Source organism: Aythya marila (assembly GCF_965140915.1).
Source record: "Aythya marila genome assembly, chromosome: 3".
Lineage (NCBI taxonomy): Eukaryota > Metazoa > Chordata > Aves > Anseriformes > Anatidae > Aythya > Aythya marila.
This window is the reverse complement of record NC_139044.1, coordinates 4,728,968-4,755,787: the sequence shown is the minus strand read 5'-3', so window position 1 is coordinate 4,755,787 and position 26,820 is coordinate 4,728,968. Positions and strand designations below refer to the sequence as shown.

Genomic DNA, 26,820 nt, shown 5'->3' with positions numbered 1-26,820 from the left:
GAGAGGATTATTTACCCTGAGGTTTCAGGCGTGTGTGCTGTCCGCTGCAGTAACGCCGTCTGAAGGCAGCAGCGAATCCCCAGGGAACGTGTGTGTGTGAGCAGGCAGCGGCCGCTGACATCGGGAGCGTTTTACCCCGACCTGCTGTTGGTTTAATTAAACACGACATACAGAATGCAGTCACAGCTGAGCCAAGGTATTCGTTTCCTAAAGGTTTTTGGTTTAATCTGTATAACATTCCTGTCCTCTGCGTTGCAAAATGCCTCTTTCTTCAGCAGTGCCTTCCGTTCCAGGGCGGACACTCTTTCTGTCAAGCACCTCTCACGCATCTGGCCCTGTGCTGATAGTGACTCGGTTCCTACAGCCCACTGAGGCCACGGTCTTTCAACCTGGGCATAATCCGGTGGTACAACGCAGCAGAAGGCAAGTTTAACCAGGTTACTGCGTGAGTAAGGGAGTGCGGGGTGCCCTGGGGCGTGACATCCCCCTCCGGCTCCCCTGTGGGCTGCTGCAGGAGCTAGGGGCACTGCAGGAGGGTGAAAACACTCCTCTCCTAAGCACTCCTCACCGCTCATCGACAAGCCTTGCGAGAGACAGACAGCTGATGTTCTAAAAAGCCAGAGGCAGCACAGGGGCAAGGGAGCACATCCCTAAAACGAAGGTGGCACACGGTGGGGCTTACGGGCAGCCCTGCGTGAGCTGGCAGAGCTCCCCCCTGCAGCAGGAAGCGCTGTGCGAGAGGCAGTGACACACCGCAGGGGGATGGAGGGAGGGGCGGCACCGCCATCGGAAAGATCTGGTGGTTTTGGGAATCTCAGCCAAGACAGCCCTGACTGCAACGGGCGTGTTCGCTCAGCGCTACCAGCAGCTGCACGCCGTGTGAAGGAGGACTGCATTTCAGTTCCCCGGGCTCTGCGTTCCCATGGTCAGATCATTCAGACAGCAGGTCGCAAGTCGAGCTCCTCCACGTGACAGCTGTGACAAGCTCTGCACCGAGGGTGGCGAGCACGGCGCTGTGCTCCTGGTGAACGATTGAAGGGAGCCTCTTGCTGCTGAACAAGGGGCTTGGGCAGGCTTTAAACGTTGCGAGTGTTCAGACTTGGCCTGTTACCTGGCTTGTGCCCAGCCTGCAGCTTCTCAGCTGGAGTAAAGCTTGATGGTCCCTCAGCCCCTGTGTAGAAGGTGCTGAGGAGAGGGACGTACAGCGGGCTGGGAAGCAGGCAGCATCTGCTCACTGTCCTGCAAAATACAAAGCCGTGCTTTGTCTAAAACTGAACGGGATGAGTGACAGCTGTCCAGTCCCTGGGACGTTCAGGAATTACACTGATTTCTGCAACATCTCGTAGTGATAAGACAACACCTGCCCACTGTATGTCTTTAGATATGTGAACCGGTTTGGGGTTTGTCCAGCAGTTTAATGAATCCTCCTGACTTTGTTCTCTCCTGTGCTTTACTGGTCACAACGCTTTGTAGGGCAGAACCAAAGTTCTCCCGGCGCAGCGCATGTGTGCTGCTCCCCCAAGCAGGCAGAGCTGGTTGCTGCAGATCTGGGTCCTCAGGCGGTGCTCCTCAGTAATCTCTTGTGTTCTGCCTTACAGCCAGGAGAAAGGTCATTTCTACGGGCGTTTCATCTCCTAACTCAACTTCTGAACAAGTTTAGTTCAGAGTTAGACGTTACAGCAAAACAGTAACAAGGACAGAAGACAGAAGGAAGGCCTACGCTCAGAGGCCTTTTTAACAAGCAAATAAATCAAAATAGTACCTAAAGCATTTTTTCAACCTGGAAATTTACACAGTTCCTCAAAAAGTTAACCTTCTGAATCCAGTTTTGTCAAGATTAATGCTTTGTTCTAGCCACCTGTGGCTTCTGTGGAACTATTTACATGGGCGAAAGTAGGCACGGTGTGACATTTTTGAACAATTGTGTAATCACTCCTTGGGCTGTGATAGCTCAGTGTGCAGGACTGCAGAGCACTGACGGAATGCTTTTTGTTCACAGCACAAGTGGTAGACAAGCAATAGAGCTTTGAAAACGTATTTACTTAGTGTTTGTTCTGTTACACGCTGGCCTTTTTAAGGGTGGGAGTTGCACAGCTGTAACACAGCAGAAAATTTGCTTACAATATCCTCAAGTAATTTGTTCTGTTTGAACGGATTGTTGCGGCTGTAAGTACTGGATTCAGAAGTGCCCAGTGCCTAGACACCTTTCGTTGGAAAACTTCTAGCTGTACTGAAGGAAAACAAACTCAATTTCTAGTGTTGGTGATGGAGTTGCCACACCCCATCCAGCGATCTTGGCTTCAGCATTCGACAAAGAAACTGCAAAGAATCAAATCATTACAACACGGATTGACACGTACAGGGGATTTATTTGTCAGTAATTAAAAAAGACATTATACAATAACTATGGTGTAAGAGATTATTTTATAATCCCTTGTTCTCTTAATCTGTGCCAGCTGAAGGGGAAGAGTTTGCCTCATTCCTGACCTCCAGTTAGCTTATGGAACAGTTCCTCATCCAGTGTTTCATTGTGGTCTTTGGAGCGGGTTGACAGGAAGATGTAGCCCCCGATGTACTCGTGGATGCTTTTGCAGTCTGCGCTCAGGCATGTGAAGGCGATAGACACGTTCTGATCAAATTCAATTGCAACCTAAAGAAAATACATGTGGCAAGATCAGGAATGGAGATAAACTGCAGCATTTCTCTACCTGAGTTTGGGAGACTGAGTAAATGTGAGAGCACAGCTGGATCACAATTACTTTCTCTGCAAACCAAGCATTGTAAAAAATTCTGTGTCTGCCGTATGTTGAGGGTCTTTGGCCGCTCGTTTCTTAATTTTCTACTCCAGCAGGGCCCTCTTGTGGTCAAAGGCCAGTTTAGACAGGCAACAAAACTGATTTTTACTTTTTTTTTTTTTTTTTTCTTTTTCCTAGTGGTGCACTGAGAACACTCAGAAGAGCAGCAATGGCAGCCCTGACTCTTTGCACTGAGCCAGTTATGTCACTGCAGTTTAGAGGATGCTGCATGAGCTAGGCTATACAGAGAGAGTACAATGAGATTTCTCTGGACAGAGCGGTAACATAATGGGGTGGAATTTACCTTTGACTCTTTATATTACATCCCACCAAAATGAAGGGCAATTTACAAAGAATAAGCTGCAGATCTTTTAGTTTTCTGAACGTTGACTACAAAACCCATTAAGAAAAAAGTTAGATTATTTTAGTATTTCACAACACTTTCAAAATCTTCTCACTGTGAGGTTTAAAAAGATGTTCTGAAAGCATCCTCCCATGTCTTAAATGTAATGTCTGAATGCAGAGAGCTGTTCCTGTGTTACCTGGCGTATTTCCCAGTTCACATTCCACTGCTTCATGTTGGAGAACCTCCATGTTGTGATAGGGTCTCCTGTGGCTATATCTATTCTTATCAGCCTGTTGTAGGACACCCCAAGCACATCATCCTTCTTGCTTCCTTTAAACCTGAAAAAAAACCCACAACCAAACAACCCGTGAGCAGACTTAGTTTGCAATTATTCTGTCTAAAGAAAAATTTCATCAACCTTCCTGCCAAAGTGCAAAAAATGTGGGAAAGTTTACAGCAGCCTGGGACTGAGGAGAGCTTGGGCCCTGCTTCAGGACAGTATTTGTTACAAAGCAAAGATGTAGGCTGGTGAATCATGGCATAAGACATAAGATGGCTGACGTCTTTCCAATTTATTGTTTTCTGTTAAATACTGTTCTGCAAAAGGCATGAATTTGATTCTTTTTTTACAGGCAAAGCGTCAACAACATTTTTCCTTGCTTCACTTCAATAATGCTGCAACATGTTCTTGCATTTATCTCCACTTAAATGATACAAGCATATCAAAATATTTAATATTTTTTTGTTATGTACCACCATTAACTTATCAAAACAACTCAGTGTTAGCAAAATATGCATTTCTGAGTAGAAATCATATTGCAAAACATTTCAACATTTCAACTTTCTTCTAACTAGAGATGAAAAATAAATACAAAATGATCCGAACTTTTTGCAGACAAATTTCTGAGCTGGAAAAAGCTGGGAAAAGATGACTCAGGTAAAGAAACTACCTTCATCTGCACTCATAAAAGTTGGAAAAAATCTCCTCTGACTGCTGTTTGCATTTTCTATTATTTTGATTCTGTTTTTGAGCCTTCTGGCCTTAGATTAAGCTGGCCCTGAGGGAGACAGCGTGACCTGGACCACAACTGGTGCCTTATTTAATAACCTCCTGAGATACTGCCCATTAGTTTGTAGAAATTCACCGCAGGGGATTTTGCCCATTCTATAAAATGCAGTTTATTTTACTTTTTAGACAGAACTAGTGCTGACAGATGGGGCAAACCTCTTCACATTAGTAAATTAAATACCAACAGGGCACGTTCCTGGGCACTGAACCCCAGTACCTGGTTCAACTGCTAGAAGAGTCCCAGGCGGAGTCCTGGCTGCAACCCAACCAAGCAGCACGCTCCCAAATAACTCCCGGGGATGGCTCAGGAGCTGGAACATAGAGCTTAGGTCTGTGTTCACTACCAGCTAACGCTGTCCTGGTGGTTTGCATGGCACTGCCAGCTTTGGGGACAGCAGAGAGTTTAATGGTACGGATGTGGGCTGTTCTGTGCCAGAGCATTTTTTCAACTTAGTTTATACTGCAGGTGATTCCTGAGTAGCACTGAAAGAGGTGGAAAGAACAAATGAAGGAGGGTGCCTCCAAGCGTGGCTGTGTAAGCACTTCTCATTTGTTTGGTGTTTTGTCAAGAAAAAGGATGCGGGCCAGGTACCCTTGCAGAGCCATGCCATATTCAAGGCAAGCACCCAGGGAAAGTGCAGTGAGCACAGAAGGACCTTTCTTGTTCTGACTGCACTTCCAGATTAACCTAAAAGAGGGATCGTGTTCACTCTTTTCTTAATGAAATGCCAAAGCCACCACGCTCAGCAGGAAGCATGCTATCATACTCTGATGAGGAAGAGTGGGAGTGAATGAACATACTGCAAACCTGAGAACACCAGTAAGATTTGCATTTTCTTTTGCATATTAGCGAGTTCATGTCAAGAAGGGTTTAATCCTGCTGATAGATTATTTCAGCCAAAGCCCAACAGATCTGTATGAAAGCAGACACAGTGGAGCCTCGCTCCAGGAATGGAGCTGCTGAGTGCTACTGCTACAGAAAAAGCAGCAGCATGGAAGTTACTACAATTAAAAAAGGTCTGTAGGGAAAAAAGTACTAAGAGAATGTTTCCAGAACAGGGAATCAAAGAACTTCCTGAAAATCACTGACCGCGAACACGTTCGGGCAGCTTGACATTGCCGTAGCAGTGCGATTACCTTACAATGTAGTAGGACAAGCCAAACTCGGGGAGGGACTGCCATGCCTGAATAAAACGCAGCTTGGCCTCCACTAGGGACATCTGGGACACGTTCTGGTGAGCTTCCAGAATACGAGCAGCCAACTGGGAAACACAGGAAGAGAGAAAGATTGCAGTTGACTGGAGAACAAAAACATCCTTGCTTTCACTAAATCAAACCGCGTTCGGTGTGATGCCGTGTTCAGATACTGCATCGCAGAGAGAGAGCACCTGGGGACGGATCCTGAGCTACGAGGGCAGAACAGCACAGGAAGGCCTCGCTGTTCGTGGTTGTGCTGCACTGGGTCAAGCTCCAGCACGCCATAAAATGATCTTGTCCCTGCTTGCTGCCCACAGGCCCATTCTGTATCAGGAGCTTGCTGGGAAATGGGGATTTTCTGTCCATTTCCACTCCCCTCAGCCATGTCTCCAGAATGACTGGGGCAAGGTCTTCCCTTGACACCTTGATTCAACTGCTGTGGTACTGCCAAGCCAGACTGCTGCGCCTAGCTAGTGTTACAGCGAGATCTGGCCCTTGGCTCACTGTTGGAGAAGGGGAAGGTCTGAATTGCACACTCATTGTAAAAATGCTCCGAATCCAGCTACCCTGCAGCAACAGGCTGCTCTCATTCAGAACCTGCCCCACCCCAGGCCAGAATTCTTTTAGACAGTTTGTTCTCCGTTCCTCCTTTGGCAAAGCGGGCCTGACCGTGCTTGCTTCGGGCAGACTCCATCGGCTGCAGCTGAGCTGAGCATCAGAACAATCCTGCTGGAGTGCTGAACACGCTGCACACACCGGGGAAATGGGCTCCCGCTGCCCTCCAGGTGGGCAGGTCATGCTCACAACTGGAGTGCTGTGAGGGAGGGAATGAGCTCAGCAAATCCTCAGGGCTCCTTGCTGAGGTACCTACCACTTGCTACTCGTTCAGGCATCCCAGAAGCGCGCTGGGTGCCATGCACAGGCTGGATACCAATGTTTTTACGGTAACAAAAGTCCCCTTCCCTAGATAGCTGCTCTAGCTATGGAGTCATTTATCCAGTCCTGAAAGCAGGCTGTGGAATCTGCAGCAAGCCCCTCTGAATCGGTGGCTCTGACGAGGAGATGGGATATTGGGGGAGATGCTGAGAGGCAGGTACCCTACTGCTTTGCCCTGCAGACTGTATCCTGAGGACAGCTGGGCTGAACTGTTGAATTGAAAGGACAAAGAATTAGGTAGAGAGGAAGGAGGGGCACCCAGGCCAGGAGGACAGGAAAACGTTGTTTAAGATGTGGGCAGGACCTTCCCTTCCTTTAAAACCTTCCTTGCTCACTCTGAAGAGACTTTGAGGGGCAGCACCATCAGGAAGAGACCATGAGTGACTTAGGAGGCAGTGTGGATGTAGGGGTACTTGGAAGAAGTGCTGAGAGACCTGTCCCTGTCTTCAGTTTAATTAAAGGCCTCTGGCTAAATATTCAAGGGACAAATGAGTATTGTGAGGTGATTCTAGTGTATGGCCAGGAATCCCTCCATGGTTTCCAAATGCTGCTTGGATCCTGTCTCCTCCCTAAGCAATCATCTGCCTGGTCTTCGGAACCACCCGTCCCCAACCACAAAGCCACGCTCAGGATACCTGCTTGGACTTGTATTTTTTTGTGTAACGTAATGAGACGAAGCATTCTGGTTTCATATCTACGTTTTCTGGATCAGAGACAGCCTGGGGTGACATAGTCCAGTTCTTCATCTTTAGAAATGAAAGGATCTTGTGGACCTCAGGACGGTAAGAGCTATCAGCCATTGTTTTGCCTTTTGAGGCCAAAACACAAGCAGCCATCCACCGAGCATATTGATTCTCCTGCAACAAATACAACTGTTGGATATTTGTGGACAAACCGTATATGAAGACTGCTGCTGCTCACCCATCTTTCACTGCGCAATAAAACCACGCTGGAGTTACTCTGCTTAATTTCTGTGGATGTGTAGTTACAGTATCATTACTGTTCTTCCCTGGCCGGGCTAGTTCCATCTACAGAATCTGCCTGCAGACCAGTTAGGTTTTAATGTTTGAAAGCCATTTATCTGGAAAATGGTGTTATTCCTCTAAAAACATGCTTTCTTATAACATGCCAAAGAATGCACCATGTAAAGCTGAGTTTGGTGTGTCTGCAGCTACCGCTGACATCAGCTGCTATGTGCTATCACTGCTGCAGGTAAAAAAATAAAAAAATCAGTGTTTTATCCATTTGAGTATTTCAGGAAGACGGTCTGATGCATGAAGTTACTAGTTCACAGAAATAAATCCAGTATTTTGGAATACATTTGATGGAAATTTCATCGCATGACTACTTTCCACCTGACAAAGTGTTTTACACAATTTGGATTGATACATTTCAACACAAACAAAATAAACTGAAATTGAAAACAAATGGAAGACCCCTATTGCACTGCTCTCATCTGAATGAAAAGTTCTAATTTAGAAAAAGGAAGAGAAAAAATCCCAAAGAAAAAATCCCAATCTTCTGAAACCACCAAGAAAAGTTACTGCAATTTCTTTTGACATTAGTGATAGTATATTCTTTTGTTCTTTACAGCAGCTATGCTTGGAAACTGATCATAGTGATAGAATTAATACTCTTTTGTCCCCTAAGCCATTAAATATTTGTTAGACCCCCCTTTGCATCATTCTTAAGTTCTACTAAACATACAGATCATAAATTCTCCGGAGCATCCTTATTTTTCTATACAAATTCTGGAGCAGGACAATGATTCTTCTAGACAATCTGCTAATAAATCAGAAATAGAAATTTTCCCTTGTCTCATTACTCACATTTTCACATCTTAAATACAGTTCATTCATGCCATCAGCAACAGGAATTAGCAATTTGATTCCAAACTTCTTCGCTGCAACATTTACATCTGGTACAACTTCACATCCTAAACCACAGAGAATCAGAAAGAAATGGATGTATTTAGTTAGGATGTCGCTCACTTTAAGTACTGATTAATACCGAAAAGGAGTATGTAATGGTTGTTTTATTTTGAGATCAAGGGCCAAGACTTGGAAAAGTCAGGCCTAATGAAAGCATTTTGTTCTAGTTCACCGCCTGGACTGGCTTGGCAGGGTGATGAGCGCTCTGACCTCAGAGTGTTATTTAGTATGGAAGAGAAAAGATGCAATGCTCTCAAAACCTCAGCCTGATCTTAGGAAATGTTCAACACTTAAAACGGAGGATGAGATAGACAGGCACGCTTTGGAAATGTTACCCTAAATGACTTGAAAGCCTGGACTTTATTCTCAGAAGCAACTTAGTACTGAAAATGGGACAGAGGTAACGTCTACAACAGAGCAGGCCAGTTCAGGGACCCCAGGGAACTCTGAGGACCTGGCATTTTGTGTTGATGGTGCTACGTTAGGCCTGCTGGATTCAGCTGGAGCCAGGAAGCCTACAGTTCCCCTTGGTGTCAAGGAACACCGAGGCCGTGGGCTCCTCGGTGAGGTTCCAGTCACCCTGGCTAGTTTTACCATGCATTTATCTGACCTACTGAGGATGTGCAGATTGGTATGCAGAGCCATTTGTTCACAGGGGTCAATCTTCTTTCTATTTCAAGGATTTCTTCTAGGATGAATCCTGGGCATCACTGGTTCCCTGATGCTGAACATATGATGTCCCTGCAGAAGCAGATGTAGATGGAGGCTATATATAATGCTGGCGTCTGCCCTGTTTCTCCTCCAGAAGCACCTAAAGCTGGTTGCAGCTGTGGAAATCCCCATGCATGAAACAAACAAGGCCTAGAGAAGGTCTTGGAGGTGACCCTGCACAGCAGTATCTAGGTACAGCCTACAGCATTCTTGCCCATTGCATCGTCCATAATCCTCTGCCACCAATGTGTGTTTACCGAGGCCAGAGGTGAGCACTGCCACTTAGCAGAGAGTAAAAACATTTGGCAGGAGAAGGATCCCACAGAGATCACATTCTCCCTGACTCGTCTTCAAGTGAACTCTGGGGTACACGCCATTTTACAAGCTGGGTCCAGATAACCTTGATTTGGGCTAAGCTATTGAATCCTTTCTGTTTAGGCTGCTTCTGCAGATGCAGTCTGCCTGCTTAGGAGTATCAGTAACTGAAAAAGTAGTTTCAGGACTAAATACTACTGTGCTTGCCTTCTTGTGCCTCGCTGGGATTTCTTGATCTATTCAATTCATGAGTGCAACAGAGAAAGGAAAGAAAGGAAAAAATTCCTACCTTTTAGGTTTAGTTTCTCAATCGGTTCTCCGTGTGAGGATTCTGTGTTTTTAAAGTAAGATACAGAAGTATCTTTAAAAACAAACCAGTATGGCTTGATAGATTTGATTGACAGCTTCCTGGGCCTGAAAGAAAAAAAGCAATCACGTTTGTTGTCACTGAAATGCACAAAGTGCTATGTCACACAAAAATGCAACAAAGACTCACAAAGATTCAGTGTATTTCAGGAGAGAAAACCAGAAACGTTAGCACTGATTTAGTAGAGAAATACTTCACAACTACCTACGAAGATTGTCGGTAGAGTTAAAAAAAGAATTCTACTGTCTACGTAGTACTTTCCTTTAAATCTAAGGTGATGATACAAAGATTACACAGCTAGCTGAAACACAGTGCTTTACTACCCCCTCCTGCCTTCTCCAGAGCCTTTCTAGAAATCCTAGTTTAGTCCTTTCCAGAAAATAATGGTTTTTATGTTTAAATTCCAAAAATAACATTGATTTTCAAAACTGCTAACTATTTTAGCTTTCAATTTTCCAATACAGGCAAAAAAAAAACTTCAAGAATAAGACTATTAGATTTTCTTGGACTAGAAAATATTTTCATATCCAAAAAAATTAATAAAAACTTCTTTGAAAGCTTCTAATCATTTTTTTTTGGAAATAATATTGTAGTTCTCCACAGCATTATCACCCACCTGAAAGCAGTATTTACTAGTGTGCTATGTGGTGCACACTGAATATTTTTGAATAAAAGCTCACTGTGTAAATAGAGCCAGCAGTATGACACACAGAGCTCTGCATTTAGGTTTCTAACGAGGCCAATAATTTTAGTAAGAAAATGCTGTTCATTTAAAGAAACGATGTACAACTTACCAAATTTGTACAATGTGTTAGGTTTAGTAAGTGATTCACCATGTCTCTAGGAAACGTTTAATGGTGAAAAATAACTGCTGAATGCTTTTAAAGCAAGCTGCTCAGCTACTGGGGAAAAATAAACAAGCCACTGTTAGAGGCAAGTAACTGGTGGACCTTAAAAGGCTTAAATTCTCTTTCATCATAAGCCACCTTAATAATTTGCATGTCAAACACAAGTTTTTAATAGGAAATTAATAATTCTTAACCGTTAACCACAGTTAACAATTTTCCTGTGCAATTTTAAGTTTGCTGACTATACGTATGACTTGTTAACAGAGTGAATCTAACAAATATTAATGCAATAGATACCTTTTATCCTTCTAAAACCCTGAGACTGCTTTGCGGTGAAAAACACTGTAGACTTGAGATGTGTGCAGTTGTTTAAATAACCCTTATATCAGGATACTATAATGGGATCGTGGAACTATACTTTCCACAGTTAACGTATTTAGGTATCACTGAGCTGGTTTACTATACTTTTAGTTCAATTTGAAACTTATTTTGATATTAGAAAAAACAGGCTCCACATTTAGTGAGAAAGGGACAACTGGTTTGAAAAAATACCCAAGGTTGCTTTCAGAAATCCTTCACGGGGGGAGCTGAAATGTTTTTTTTTGTTTTTCATTGGCAAAAATGAATCACAGTAACATATGACCGCAAACAAAATGGTAGACTCTCTTACTTAGAAACAATGACCGACAAGCACTAGGAAATCACAGAAATATAAAGAGCCTGGACCTTTAGCAAGCACAGATAAGGCTGCCCTACCACCTCAGAAGCTAGAAAGATGTGCTGAGAATCTGGCTCAGAAGCAGTAAGAGAAAGACTTGAAGAGGATGATATTAGGCTAGTTAGATCTGTCTGGTGTATTTACAGCCTCAGGATTTACTGTTATGTTAGAGTGCAAAACTTAAGGGATCTCTTTTATGGTAAGCTTTTTGTTTTGTATGTTTTATTATTAGCTTTAGTAACTCACCTAACTAGCCTGAGATAATCAGCAAGTTTCGGGATGTCTGTGATGTCCTCCTATCAGGAACAATCAGGAATAATTTTAGTACAATACACTTTGTAATTCTCTGTTAACTCTGGTAAGAAATCAGGTAGGCTCATCACAGCCAATACATTAGACACAGCAAAAGTGCTTGTGGGATGCAAAAGGACGTACCAAAACGTTACTTGTCTTTCCCCCTTCCAGTGCCACTTCCAGATTAGAAAGCGCAGCTTCTATTTCATCTACTTCTGATTCACCAGGGAAATTTTGCGTCTCTGATGATGATGATAGCTTGCTTATGTGGTACTAAAATAAATCAAGAATCAGATTTCAATGGTTAAATGTACTTGAAATATGAGTCAAATGCCAATTGGCAACGTATAATGACAATATATGATAACAGGCTATTTGTCGTCTGGGTCTTGGCAGAGTTCTGCAACGTGGCACCTCTTAGAGGGAAACAGGTGAGCCAGGGAGGATTTGCAGTGCAGTTACCTACAGGAGTTTCCTATTTCAGTTGCCAGGATTTATGTTCCTTCACTCTAATCATCCTGTGCTGTGCTCCGTGAGGCTGACTCTGCTAACGTTAACATCCTAGGGCTGTGACCATTAAGTGCCATCTGTACTAGGTGGAAACTTGGCAGCAAGGTCTCTGGTGTTTGTGGTGGCAGGCTGTGACTTTTTGGCAGCTCCATTTACATTTAAATGGAAGGGATTTATTAATAATAAACATCCGTGCCTTACTACCCCCAGTCAGGGACTAGGCCACAGCAAATCACATTAAATGTATACGTACTCCATAGTGTAGCTATCTTCACATTGCTATACAGTTGTGTGGTTTGTTTTGCCTGTTGTGAGCATATGTAGGTACGTATTAGACTTTCAGGAAGAACACGTGAAAGGGTGGTAGCTGGTATGAGAAGCAACACTTCGTAGTAAACGCCTTCAGAACAGACTGGTATCCAAGTGATATCCCATGTACTACATCCTGGCACTGTTAGTAAATGGTTCTGTAAAGTGTCTAATTATTCACTTTGAGTAACGGCATGCTGCTATTGAATTTTAGTTGGATGTTCTTATTGTTTCTCACTCCAATAGCAGATCCCCAGCCCCCAGAGAGCTATTGGCCTGGGCTCTGTTGAAGTCCTGTCCTAGCTTGTGCCTGCCTCTGGAGAAAACAGGTTTTGCAGCTTGGATCAAGCTCAAGTACATGCCTGTAGTGCAGCAAAGATCAGCATTTCTTCCTCCGTGCAGTCAACTTCTTCCAACAGGATGGCCCAGCGGGCTTGCTCATATATTTGGTTTATCCGCACTGCGTCATACTGTAGCAAAAAAGCACAGCACTGGTCAGTAACGAGACAGATTGAACAGGATACAGGTTCATGATCAGCTGCAACTGATCGAGCATCGGGCTGAAGCCATAAAGGTTGTTTCCTTCCTTCCCCCACTTCTGTCCTGTTGTCTGTTCCTGTCCCTCTCTTGTACTAGCTCACATGATGGTACGTAGGCTCAGAGTGACTTGCTGATCCAACAGAAAACTAAGCAGGACTCCGTGGCTGAAGCAGAAGGGAAGATTAAGACATCCCTTTTTGTGGTAATAGGTTTTGGATTGGCTTAAACCAAATGTGAAACCACACTGAGAGTGAAATTAACGTGACACAGCTGACATGAATGTAGCATTCAATGGTTTGCTACTGTCAGAAGACAAATTCTTTTTGCTCTTGGCTTCTTTGGTTCCAGCTCTAGTCTTTCACTGGCTTGACATGTGTCAGATCCTGTTGTAAAATGCATTAACTTTCCATTTTTTGCATATGGATTGGGTTTCATTCTGGTTAATAAGCTGAAGTGACTCATAGATGATCAAGCTTCAGAGCTGGCAGAAGGTGGCGGATGGGAGTGTGACCTCTCTCTTTCAAAGGCTACTTAAATAGCTCACTGCTATCTTGGGTTATTTCATGGCTAGGGCAAAGAATGGAAATGTCTGGGCTGCAGAACCGCAGGCTCCTATTTGATCTTTAGCGGGGAAGGCATTTCACCCATAACATGCCACTTGAACTAGAAAATACCCTTCTGTTTATGTGAGATGCCTGAAACGAAACAGATTTAGAGCAAATAACAATGCGAAGGCCAAATCCATCTGACATTTAAATTCTTGTTGATTTATACTGGTCAATGGTCATGCTATAAATTTCTCTAAATGTACCACCCAGGCCTTAAAAACGCAGGCTTAACAAAACCACAGTGACTGACTTGTAGTGAAAATAAAGGCCAATAAGAGGCAACTTGAGAAAATGCAGTCTTGTTTTCAAATAGGACTCAAACACTTTTGTTGAGTGCTTCTGAGTGCTTGAGCCCAGAAAAGCTGAATATTCAGTGAATGGCAGTGAAATGTAACTACCGCTTTTAAGTCGATTTTCAAAAATAGGGCTTATACCTTTACATCACTTAGGATACTGTTGATTTACTTTTCCCCTTAGTTTGTCATGTTAAACGTGAAGCAGAAAGTGAACTACCCCCTCTGGATACTGTTTCTGGTGCTCTTCAGATCTCATCTTTATACTTAAGATCTTATCTCAGGTAAGGAATGGTGATTCAACATCCAGAGGGGAAAAGTGCAGTCTTAGCTATGGGGAAGAATTAGAATTTGATCTCTGAAGGGCCTGTAACAAATCCTCACTAAAATTCTGTATCCTTATGCTACAGATCCTTGACATGAAAGCAGGCAGACAATGAGCAACTATAAAAACGAAGCTCTTACTTTTGGGTTCAAATCAAAGAAAGTGTAATATTTAAAGCGTAGAAGAAGCTGATCATCCTCCAGAATGCCTTGTTCCATAAGTGATCGGGATGAATCTAGCCAGCTGCAGAAAAAAAACACCCACAAAATCATTTGTACAGGAAAAACTATCACATCTGCAGTGCTGTAATGTAATTGTGAAACAGAAATGGGGATGAACAGCTCTAATTCCTGCAAGTCTGGGAAAAATTCACATAATTGGAGAAAGAGGAACATTCACGTGGATTTCCAACTTTTACTGTACAAACACAATACCTAAAATCTTTCAGTTCTTGTTCTCCAGCGCTATTCAGAACATCAGGAATAGAAGACAGAAACTGAGCAGTAAATAGCTACAGGGTGACCTGCGCTAGCAAGATTCTTTCTAATTGCTCTCCAGAAATAGGATGTTAATTTAACTTCCCATGTATCATTAGAGCTCTTGCTTTTCACTTCAGTGTTTGTTGTTTTATAATTCCAGCTACTTTTGTCTTTTGGTGAAATTCAGTGACAATGTTAAAGTTACTGTTAAATGCTCCATAGACCTGAAAGATGGCAGTCTGTATTTCAGTCCTAGAGACGATCCTCTTAAAAGCCTTCATCGCTAAACCCCCAGCGTTCTGTATCCTTCTATAGTGTTTAATAAGTTGCACTTGTTTGTGCATAATTGTTTGCTATCCAAACTGTCCTTTAGCTTTGCCCACAATGCTACTCACTTCACTGGATCTGTCTTCATCTAACAACAGAATTTAGTCCAGAGCCTGCACAATTACATCATTCATCACTTCAAAACAAAATTGTCTAACCAAGACTGCTGAAAAAAGGAAAAAACATCAAAAAGAGTCTAAGTATTTCCAAAAAACACCCACCTAGATCAAAGCATGGTTTTAAGTATCAATATATCCATTTATCACGGTTTTGTTTTCAAGTTCTGGTCTGCACTTAAAAGCTGGATGAATGCCACCCCTGTTCAGCCAGCTTACGAAGAACTCCAAGAGGCTTCTTACCCTGCATTGAGTCTGGCTTTGTCAGCTAACGTCCGAGGCTGGTACATCTCTGCTAGTGTTTCTGGAGAGCAGATGGGATGACTGAAGGCGAGGATGTTGCAGTTCTGCTCAGTCAAGGGACTGTCGCTGAACCAAGTGATTGTAGAAGAAGCTGGTGTCCCACTGACGGGATCATAGGTGGGCGTCATGGTTTTACTATACAAACCTGGACTTGCTGCAAGTTAAAACAGTAAAGTCTTATTCCACAGAATAAGACTTCAGACTTACAGGTAGTTTACCACTTTCCATTTATGTTTTCAAAAAGCTGCAGCACATCCTTTGTGCAGGGCCACAGCTGATCACCTGTTTTCTGGTATGGCCTTTCACACAACAATGGAAAGGAAAACATTTAAAAAACAAGAGAAAAATATTGATGTATTGGGGATTTCAGTAACTTCTTGAAGCTACTAATTTCAACTCAGCAGTGTCTCTGACCATCATCCTACATTAAACTGTTCTTGTTTTTAATTGCATAATGAAGAATTTCTTCCTCTTTTTGACTTCTAGTTTGAAGAATAAAGTCATTCTAGTTTTTACCTGATAATCCAGAACTCACTGGAGAGTTGCACAAGTTTAAAATATCTTCTGTAACTGGTTCTTTGTTGTTCTTGTCTTTTTTCTTCTTCTTTCTAATTGCATCTTCTGACTGCTTCAGCAAAGAGAGTTCTTCTGACCGTCTGATATCTACAATGGCAATTTGGGAAGTAAAGTAAGATGAAACATTTGAAACTTACAAGATTGCACCCAAAAAAACCCATGATTCGTAACAGCATTTGGGGAAGCTCCATGTTGCAGCCTGAACCTTATTTTTAGGAATCCAAAAGGAGTACCCACGGAAAATTGGGTCATTTGATGACAAGGCCAAAGACTTTGGGCTCTGGAAGTGAGTTTTGCCACGATTTAAGCCTCTTTTGTAGCAAACATCATTGTATTTTAGGATGGGAAAAATTCTTCCTAAGGGCTATGCAATCACCTTTGAGTGTCATAATCTCAATGAAATGTCTGACTTATTCATGTGGAAATGGAACCACTGTATTTGAAGTTCCTGCCTTTTATTTTTCAGTTAAGAATTTTGTGTTTCCCCTAAAAGATTCTGTCTTGGCGGTACGCTGTTCACTACTGCACTACTGGTTCAGACACGTATTGTCAATTGCAAATCAGAAAAATCTGCAAGATATTTGTATCTTGGAGCAAGCAAAGACATTTCTGATGCTGTTCACTCCTGAGAAAAGTTACAGGGTCCTTGTACTAACACAGTCTGAAAGTACAACTATTTAATTCAACCTAATGTCAGTTGAACAATTATGGCATTATTTTTATCAGAGCTATTAAATGTAATCAAGACATACTATCCTTTCCACAACCCACTGCTAAAGGATGAAATTGAAAGCTACATTGTGGTCAGTGTATCTTGAAATTCCTTCTGAAGATGAATGTGTTGATGGGCTAAGCTTTGAAGATCTAAAGGAAAATGAGTATCAGGTGTGCCCTAAAATCAAAAGACTCTGAAGACGCCTTACAGACTCAACTTATTCCTATTGATCATGGGCACACAGGTCTGGCATGCTGCAAAACCTCATTTCTGCTTTGGTGCTCCATCCTGGAAAAGAGCTGCAACACATCCACAGGCTTTTAAAAGGTAGCTAGGTATGCCCTGACCCAAAGAGGTTTATGACAGTTCTGAACACTCAAAACATGCTCCCTCTAAAGTAAATACATGTTTACTTTAGAATACATATTCACATATTTACATGAATACATATTCAACCAAGTTGAATATCATCTCACTGACATTGGTGCAGATAGGTGATAAATCAGTTGGCATCAGTAAGATTGCCCACGCTGAAAGCTGCTGTAGGAGATTGATAAGCTCGAGCTTTTACTCAGTGGCATAAAATAAGCTGGACTCAGTCCAGACATCTCTACAAAACCATCAAAAGGGCTTTGATTATCCAGTCTCCCTGTGGCTCATGGGAAGCATTACTGATAATTCTTCATCAGACTTATCACAATGACGGAGAAACACTGACATGCACTGGATACTAAAAACAACAGCAAAAAAAATCTTTGTCTCTTCATCCCAGGTCAACCCGATCAAATTTTTCCTTGAGCTAAAAGGGGAGTAAGGACTTCACATCAAAACAAAGTCACCTAATAAAATGCTCCAATGTAGCTGCCAGAGGGAATTTAGCTTTACTTACTGAGGATTTTGCAGATGTCACTGACAGCTTTGAACACCACAGAAGAAAAGCTGACTTTCAGTCTCACGGTCTTCATGTTTGGCAAGCGAAGCCGCAGCATTTTGTGCTGAGTAGTAAAGAGCAGCTTAGCGTCTGCCTGCACCCCACATTTATCAAGAGTCCAGTGGGTTTTCAGAAGCCAGCATTTTTTTTGCTCCCACCAAAGAGCATAGTCTGACCAATCTTGTGTCATTTCTAGGAAAAAAAAAAAGGCTATTAATACATTACATAGCAAATATGCTAAAAAATCAGCTTTGGAAACAGCACTCTGCACATAGAATTTATTTACATTAAAGTAGCGACTACAGTTCCTCAGATCTAGACCCCATCTGCTGAACACTTGTGGCAGTTGCTGGGATTTAACTGTGCTAACCCAAACGATGATTGTCACAGTGCCTTTAGCTTGCAGGTATCCACAGGGACAGCACATCTCCCAAGTCCTTGAAGTCTCAGTGACACACAGCCAAGGGCTGCTCCAAGAAAGACATGGTAATTGAGCTCTTCTCTGTGGCTGCACCATTAGACTGAGAAGGATGGCAACATACTTTAAATAATCAACGAAGAGAATTATTAAGTTGGGAGTAAGCCCTGTAACAATCAGGAAAGGGTTAACAAGCTCTAACAAATAAGATGACCTTCTCTATCACACAAGATGCAGAAACTTGCAACAGAGGTAGAAGCTTGTAAGGGAGGTAGAATGAATAAGATGCAATATGGTACAGGTAATCCTTTAATGGTCTGTGCAGACGGGCAGGCTGGTGCGACTGACCAGGGACTGACAAGAGTTGCCTACAGAAGCTTCTCAGAAAAGCAGATAGGCTGCAAAGAGATGACTGTCTTGTTTCACTGATTTCAACTTGCCTGTGTTTTGATGAAGGAAAAATGGGAATTCTGTACTTTGAAAACTTGCAGATAGAGAAGCGTTTGCGAGTCAAGAACAGATGGAAGACTTTGTTCATGTGCTACGCAAATAACTTTGGAGGGAAGAGAGCAGTGTCTTTTGTCTGATGACTCTTGAGCACTAAGTATCCTGACCTGAAAGGTATAAAACCTTGGCTAGATCAGCTTGAAGAGTACACACGTAAGGAAGGATATGAAACATTGCTGCTTACAGTTCTGTGGGGAATTCCAAAATTGAATGACTTCCAGATACCAATGGTGTGTATTGTCGGCTAAAGTTTGTGTGATCTTGGTCAAGTCATTTCGGTCTTCTGAGCCATTTCTTGTTCCTCCTCACCAGCTCCCCCAGGCAGAGCGTTCCTCCCTGTGTCTGTAGCACAGTAGAGCCCTGTCCTGTTTTGGAATTTCTTGGGAAAATTGTCTCTCAAGAGAAGTGTTGGTGCAAATCACTTAGTTAAAGATTTGCTTTAACTATTATTTAAAATAGAAAGCTTTTTGTACTAACTGAGTACACGAGCTTCTTCTACTTACAAAAATGCTGTGAAAAGTTGGCATCATGACACAGTGAAACTCAGGCTACCTTTGCTTTGCTGGCTGAATCATGTGTTTAAGTAAATGGAGAAGTCAATAGAAATGTATCTTGCTTTTTAGATTTTCTTCATCACAGATTTCCTAACTGCTCTAACGCTGGGAAAGGGATCCCTTACTAAAATCACTATCTCCAACTAGAGTTTTTCCATTACAAACGATTGTTGTGTACAGATGTCCTTCCATTGAATAGGAGACTTCTGAAAAAAATATCTTGTGTCTCCCTTTTGTTTCTGTCAAACTCCGTGTTTCAAAACAAAAAATTTCATCTGGCAGTAAGAGCTCTGAAATTCTTGAGTTGCTGAGTTTAAATTTCTTAAGACTTTTGCTGAGGGGTTTTCTTATAGTTCAGTTTTTCTTCTCTTGTTTGTAAAAAGTCAAGCCATGTAAAAAAGACTAAAGTTTCAAGGAGGTTCTTTTTTGACGGATAGTTTTTTGTTGCCATAGATCTCGTATTTCTAGAGCAGTGTGTAGAAACTCAAAGCTCGTGGCACTCCCATTTGATGACTCTAGTCTAGCAAACGTGTTCATTTCTGTGTGAACTTGGTGATCGAAGACTTCTAGGTATAGATTTCCAGAAAAAAAAAAAAAAAAGAATAGCACTTGAAGAATGCATTGCATATGGGACCCTGTGACATTGGTGTAATGATCAAATGCCGTACTACCTTGTCTCTATCTAGCATTCTGCAGTGTCAGAGTACAGATGATTATTTTGGGAGGAAGCTCCATTTGGTGGCTTTGAGTTAAAGAAACTTTGATTCCCTGGTTGCCTGTAGGGCTGATGTACTCTGACTGTACACTTGGCATTTCACTTTTCATCTCCTTACAATTTTGACTCAGCCAGTCTCTGCTCTGAGTGGCTGTTCTCTACTGGATCTATGAAATGGATAATGTAGCTCAGATTTTGGGTCGGGTGCTACTGTAGCACAGTAAACTATCTTTCTAAACACACTTGTAACAACTAATCCTTTCTCTGTGCTGGCTACAGATGGATAAATCAGGTATCAGCTACTGGTGTTGCCCTCAAACTAGCCACCTAGAAAGTCTATCTGGAAGGGGAGCTGAACAGTTACTGTATTTGTCTAACTGAAAGAAAAAAAAACACCAAAGTTTTGTTTGCATTATGATAGTATAGGGGCTCTAATCACAAACCGGGGTTCTGTCCACATGAAAAGCAATCCTAAGCCTGCAGCACCTACGTGCTGGGTGTACTGTTTCTAAGACCTAAGTGAGGCAGTGCCATTTCTAAATGTGCCGAAGCCTTTTTGTAGAGGGAAAGCTGCATGTATGATTTTAATAACACTGTGTAGATGAAACAGGTCTTTACTCACTGATCTGCTCTACTAATTTCAGCATCACTCCTCCAATGTGAAGGTCGCCTGTGACCTGTAGCGTAAATTCTTTTTGCTCCTCTTCATTCTGGTGATCAACTGACACCAAGAGCTCCCAGGAGTTAGACCCATATGCACCCAAGGAAGTCATTTTCCAAAGATCTGTGTAAGCTCTGCAAAAACAAATACAAACAAAAGGGATATACATATGCTTTTACTCTATACTTTGAAGCCAATGCATGTTGTTTTCTCTCCAGTCTCAAAGCACATCCATGCTGCCAAGACTTCACAACAGCCTTGGCAGGACTTCTGATGTGTTATCTTGTTACCTCTGAACTAGACTCTGTTCTTGTGATGACTGTTACAAGACAGGCATGCAGGATTTATTTTTATTTTTTAATTCTGGATGTATTTTTTTCCCTAACTCAAGCATCTCCTGTTGGGTAGAGAAAGCCCAGTTTCACCCAGGTTTCCCCACTGTGCAATGCTCATCAGTCAGTCAGGACACCGTAACGCCTGCAGCTGTGGGTGGGATCTGTTTTTGCAATCTATCCAGCGAACAGAAGAATTTCCTTGACTTGTACGCTTATAATTGTAATTTTCACTGTAAATGGAAGTTTATACTTGCAGCAAAAGGCAGATGAGTTCTGCTAGCTTGATCCCATGAGACCAAAACCAGAGCAGTTTTACTTCTTTGGGTAGACACGAAGGGGGAGACAATTAACTGCAATGTGTCTCTGCCAGCAACATCGAGGCACGTAACGGCAGTTCCAGCTGACTGTCTGCTTGCCCAGGGATGTAAGCACCTATCCTGTCTCGGCACACATCACCTGAGATCCCACCAGGCTCCTGCCAGGACAGGTAAACAGCAGTTGTGCCAAGCCAAACTAGAGAGGATGCTCAAAGTAGAAGCTCTGGTTCTGATCAGTAGAGTTCTGCGAATTAGTGAAGCAGGAGGTAGGCATCTCTGTAGGTATACAGTGACTGATGCTGCAGGAAGGATTTGGGATATTTGAGCAGTGAAAGAAGGCACCAGATCAGCACTCAGTGTCTGGTCAAACCAAACCCTAAGAAACTCACCTTAGCAGTGCAAGCTTCGGCAATGAAGCGGGTGACTTCCACTTACTACAGACTTTCAACAGCATCTGAGAACCCAAGTCACAGACACCCTGGTCTTTGGCACAGTACAGACTGCTTGAACATGAAAAATAACTACGTTATATCCCCTCTAGCATTCTTTGTAAACGACTCAATGTTGACAGACGTTTGCAGGTCTTTTAAAAAAGTAGTAAGTTATGTCAAAACAAAAAGCCAAGGACCATTCCCATAGGTGAGGAATGACAGAAGAGGTGATGACCCTTTCGAGGACTGACCACAGAGCAGCCTAGATTAGGTTATGTGAACATAAAATGAAACTAGGGGTTAAGGACCTCATGCCTAGAAACAGGGTTTTCTAGTTTTCAGTCCACCTATGCACCAAATTTAATGCAATTATGAAACTTTACGTTACCGATTAGATAACAGAAGAGGGATTTGGGCCAAAAGATACTACTTGAGAGCAAAGCCCAGTTCAATGTTCAGAGGTTCCCTTCCAGAGGCTCAACAGCCAGCCTGTTACAGCTTAATCTTCCCCAAACTTTCAAATGTTATTAGTGCTTCTTAACTTCCTACAGCTTAAGAATTTCAATAGGAAGGCTTCTGGTATTTTGTTAAATTACGGATCATTCAGTATTTTTATTGTGGAGTAAGCCATAAAGTCATCTAACCATTTCAGTCAAGTTCTTTGAAAAGCTGTTCTCAGAATGCTGCAGACTTGGTTCTTTGAACTCCTTTGGATCAGGGCCACGTCTGTTGTCAACCCTATTGGTACAAAATTGGGTATCAAAGGAATAATACAGGTACGGTGGAAATGACAGTCTGCTAATAAGGAAAAATGATTCCAAACCTAAAGGCAATGAAAGTGTGTGCGTGTGTGTTAAAGATTCGACTGAGGAAAAAAAAAAAAGAAGAGCAACAGAAATGAAACAATCTGTCCAGCTCAAAACCATCCCTTTAGGGGGAAAATCACCTTACCACTGAGTTTTGCTCTAGGAGTGCTGGTAATCTGAATGTCTAAAATCGTGACAACTTACAATAGAGCTCCAACAAAAACAACAGAGGGCTCCAAAAGGCCAATTTACACCGAGGAACAAACGTGGCTTCTATGTTCTTGCATGTGCCAGCCTACACCTTCTCACCAAATAGTTGCTCAACTAACAAGGGCTGGTACTTATCCAAAAAGTCTGTTTTTTCTTGGTAGATAAAGACGTTGTGTTGTACGCTGGAAAAAACTACGGCTGTACTGCCTCAGGGATGGAGCTGGGATTTTGAATTTGTGCTGCTGTGCACCACGTGGATTTACTGTGGTGTGCTTTAGACCAAGGGGTCGTGGAGGGCAAGGGCTGTGCCTCTTGAAGGCTCAGTGCCCAGGAGGCAGAGCTGCTGAGCCGGTACAAGGGCAGTACAACTTGTAGAGGTCGCTTGGTATTACTCTTTATGCACAGCAAAACAAAAACCCTGGCTTTAAGAAAGTCAGAATGCCACCAGTCACTCCTAAGCATCAATAACCGCATAAAAAAATTAAAAAATCTATAGCTGGCTAAGCATGGAAACATGTGCATGCGATTTCACTTTGAGAGCACGTGTATGAAATCTAGCAAAACGATCCCCGTGTCTGCACTTCACCACAAGTCAGTATCATTATTTAGTATCTCCTCTGTCCTCGTGTCAGCAAAACCACCTGGGTACATTTTTTCTCTTCTTCTTCGGTTTCCCTCGTGGATACAATTCCGCGTACAAATGCCTGTGCTGACACGGGTGAAAGCGAGCAGCCCAAGGCGTGGGCGAAGCTCTCTTCGACACCGCTGGCTTGCAGGGCTCGCAAAGCCACGGGCCTGGCACCGCCACTTGTGGCCCTTGGGCATTCCCCAAAACTGCTCCCGGCCCCGCTTCCTCTTCAGACCCAGGGCTTTCAGCCTGCTGCTCAAACACCACCAGCACCCAGCCTCTCGGAGGGCACCGCGCAAACACCGCCTCGGCTTGAAGAAGAGGCAGCAAGGATGAGGAACCGTGGTGCATTCAAAGCAAAAACCACCAAGCTGCCAGGGCACGCCGCACGCCTCCAGACCCTCCGGCCAAGCGTGGAGCTGCGGGGCTGGCACCGGGACATCCCCGAGGTGCCTCTGCTCGGGGGATCTGCAGGGCAGCTCTGCCCAAACCGCAGCCCTTACAGCCCCCGGGGTCACACTGAGCAGGGGAACAGAGGAGGGAGTCAGGGGGTGAGGGGGTGAGGGCAGGAAAGGGCTCGCCGCGAGGGCAGCGGGGAGAAACCGCCGGGGATGGCGGCGCCTCGGGGCGGTTGTGGGGCAGGCGGCATTGCGGCTGCTGCCAGGGGAGGAGAAGGAATAAATCGGCACCAGGCCGGGCCCGGGCCTGTGAGGAAGTGCCGGGAGGGATAAGGACAGCAGCCTGCTGCTGGCCCCGCGTGTGTCTGCCCGTGCCCGTGCCCGTGTCCCTGCCCCAGCCCCAGCCCCTCATTCACTCACCTCTCGCTCCGAGCCGGGCCGTCCCCGGCCTCCCGCCCGGTTCCTGCGCCCTTCGCCTGCACCTGGCAGCTCGGGAAGGGAGGAGGAGGAGGAGAAAGGGAAACAGGAGGAGGAACAGAGCAATGCCCGGCCCTGCCCCGCACCGCACCGCACCCCCGGGGGCTGCGCTGCTGAGGGAGCGGCCCCGCTCCGCCCCTCGGCCGCAGCAGGCAGCACAGGGCAGGGAGCCGCGCCTCGCTGCTTTGCCCTTCCCTTCCCTTCCTTTCCCTTCCTTTCCTTCCCTTTCTTCCCTTTGCTCCGCTCCTGCCGCCGGGAGGGTGAGGAGGAGCCGGGGAGCGCCGCCCTGCCCTGCCCTGCCCTGCCCTCCTGGCTGAGGAGCCTGGGGGGCGCGGGGCCGGGTGCTCTCTGTGGGGTGAGGGCTGATGGTGTGCTGAGAGCACCAGGGAAACCCACCCAAACGCCCACCCCAGCCCCTCACACCTCAGCCAGCGAAGTACAAGCGATAGGCACACAGCTGTGGCCATAACCGGGCTCCGCCGACTGGTTTTGGTCACCAAGCTTTGGGTGCTCAGCTTGCTAACGCACCCCAAGGGCTTGCTCTTGAGTGGGGCCGCTGCAGGCCGAGGGCTGGACACATCAGGAGCAGTGTGGGAACAGCACAAAATGTCCCTGCTGGTAGAGGGGGCTGCACCCTGAGGAGAGGCCGCCACGGGGAAGGTGGTAGATAGCCCCCAGAACAAAGAGTGGAAAGCCACGTCGGAAATACTTCCATATCTCCCACTAGGAAGCAAAAGCCGGTGTGCATAACCACGATGTTAAGGTTAAAGATTAACGCCAGGTAGCTTTGTAGTGGTTATGACTCTGGAGTGAGTGAGTGTTTGAAAACGTAGCAACGCGGATATAGGCGGCTCTGCAGTGACTCGGGCTGAAAGCTTTCCTCCTGTTTGAAGCCTCCTTTCCTCCTCCTTGTTAGGGAGCTCTGCTGAATTTTCATTTAACTGGAATACCCAAACTCCAGGGCTGTCGAGCCACGTCAGGTATAGCAGTGTTGTTGCTTTTAGGATGAACTTGTTGAGGGATTTGAGACCGGTGGTTAACATAGTAAAAAGAAGTTTGGTTCTGAAGGTGAGGTGCCAGAGAATAGAGAGGCGTATTTGTGATTTAGGGATGTGTTACAATGCACAGAGTAAAAGTGCATTAGATTGACTGGAAGTGGGCAAGTGCTTCTCCGAAAGGCAAATTCTCACAAAAATCCTTTCTTGCCTTAAGCATTGTGACCTGTTTGGTAGGCATCGTGACCACGTAAAACACAGTACGTGAAAAAAATGACAGGAGAGAGAAACAGGGAAAATCAAGGGAAGTGTTTTTTCAAATTAGACTCACAGTCCTAGAGGCTGGAGAGGTAGAAATGATGCATTTTGAAACTCTCTGGAGCAAACAGTTTCTCTTACTAGAACAAAGCAGATGTGAAGCGGCAGAACCACAGATAAGATCACAGCCTGTTTGCTCCCTTTATTGCTGTTATGGAGTAAGCCACTGACCTGCTTTGGCTGTACCTGTTTCCTCAGGTTGTTTGCACGTGCGTTGTCAAGACTGTGTAAGCCTCAGACACTCTTTGACTCAAAGACTTGAGAGCACATGGCTTTCCAAGCCCTGTCACCTGGAAGCACTGTCAGGCCTTTAATTGCCCTGACCAGCCTCACCTGGACCACCCCAGCCCCTGCACATGGACCTAGTAAGCTCCAGGTGAGTTTAGGTTAGTGTCTTCAGCCCTTGCATGAGTGATTTTGCAGCTGCCCTAGTTGGTTGGGGTGCTGGAGGGGTTGTTCCTCTCACCTGGCTTGCGGAGTCCTGCTTTTGCTGTTCCTTGGCAGTGGCTTCACTTGAAGGTTGGCTAGCTTTTAGCTCTTTGTAGGGAGGTTTGACAAGCCACCGATTTGTGTTTTAAGTATAGAAACAGGTATAGATGAGTAAATAACTTTTCATGGAATAGGTCTTTGGGAAACATGAAGCTCAGAACTGAGACACTTTTAATAGTTAATAGTTAGAAAAGTAGTCAGAGAAACCTGGAAGGTTGTCCCTGGGCCAGAATATTCTTATAAATGCTCTTCCTGGCTATGTAAGCTTGTTTCGTCTTACCTTTGTCTAAGATACAAAGCTAGGAAGATTGTCTTTGTGTTTCATGTTGCCTAAGCATAGACACGATGCAGAGGTCTAGGGAAACTTGTAATCAGCTGGGTCTGGTGCTCCTCAACTTGGAAAAAGTCATATTTGGTGTTTAAAAAAGGTTAAGTTTCTCTTTTCTGGTAAAACTTCAGGCCCTTATTAAATAGAGGAGGAAAAAAAAGGTGATAATAGATCTAAACAGTGGTAGCTGCTAAGCCAGAAGCATCTACTTTTTTTTTTCCCCCATGTTGGTCTGTCTTGACCTCTTCTAAGTGTCCTCTTTTTTTATTTTTCAGTTCCTTGTGAATGACTGACTTGAGGGAAGAGAACGTAGAGGTTGATGTCAGCCTTGTTCTGCTCTGCAGGGGGCTATGGATGGAGCATGTTCTTCCTGGACTGCTCTAGGACTCCTGGAGAAAACTGTAACCAATCCACCCAATCCCTTTGAGGGGGAAGTGCATTCCTGGGAAGCTGGAGGAGTTGGATGAAGAAGAGATCGGGAAAAAAGCCAGAAGACAACGGAGTTTGGGTAAGCTCTCTTTGAGTCTAGCGTAAAGTTTTCCAGGATATATGTGTTAGGAGACAAGTGGATTTCAGTCAGCGTTGAACAATATCCCAATCACAAGAGGTAGCAATGTTTCTTTTCCGAAGAGTGGCAAAGTTCAGGTATGTTTTGAAGTCAGAGTGCTCATTTT

General features: G+C 44.2%; 2 protein-coding genes across 2 annotated transcripts in view; one reads left to right on the top strand and one right to left on the bottom strand.

The window, feature by feature from the left end:
* The window catches only part of LOC309876094 (uncharacterized protein), a gene marked incomplete at its 5' end in the record, with an annotated part of 42,329 nt that extends 15,875 nt beyond the window's left edge, over positions 1–26,454 (top strand). The window contains one exon of the mRNA XM_082756004.1: positions 26,422–26,454. Within this exon, the coding sequence (XP_082612130.1) occupies positions 26,422–26,439 (18 nt within the window). The 3' untranslated portion in view covers positions 26,440–26,454. The remainder of the gene's footprint in view (positions 1–26,421) is intronic.
* On the bottom strand, positions 2,356–24,073 carry FERMT1 (FERM domain containing kindlin 1). Its single transcript, XM_082755748.1, has 15 exons — positions 23,960–24,073; positions 20,376–20,548; positions 17,518–17,751; positions 15,854–16,000; positions 15,278–15,491; positions 14,253–14,355; positions 12,709–12,816; positions 11,669–11,800; positions 11,480–11,529; positions 9,590–9,714; positions 8,173–8,279; positions 6,979–7,200; positions 5,348–5,472; positions 3,338–3,479; positions 2,356–2,650 (listed from the first exon to the last, which is right to left on the bottom strand). The coding sequence occupies exons 2-15, from the start codon at positions 20,524–20,526 to the stop codon at positions 2,477–2,479; spliced, it is 2,034 nt and encodes a 677-aa protein (XP_082611874.1). The 5' UTR covers positions 20,527–20,548; positions 23,960–24,073; the 3' UTR covers positions 2,356–2,476.
* Positions 26,455–26,820: the final 366 nt, after the last annotated feature.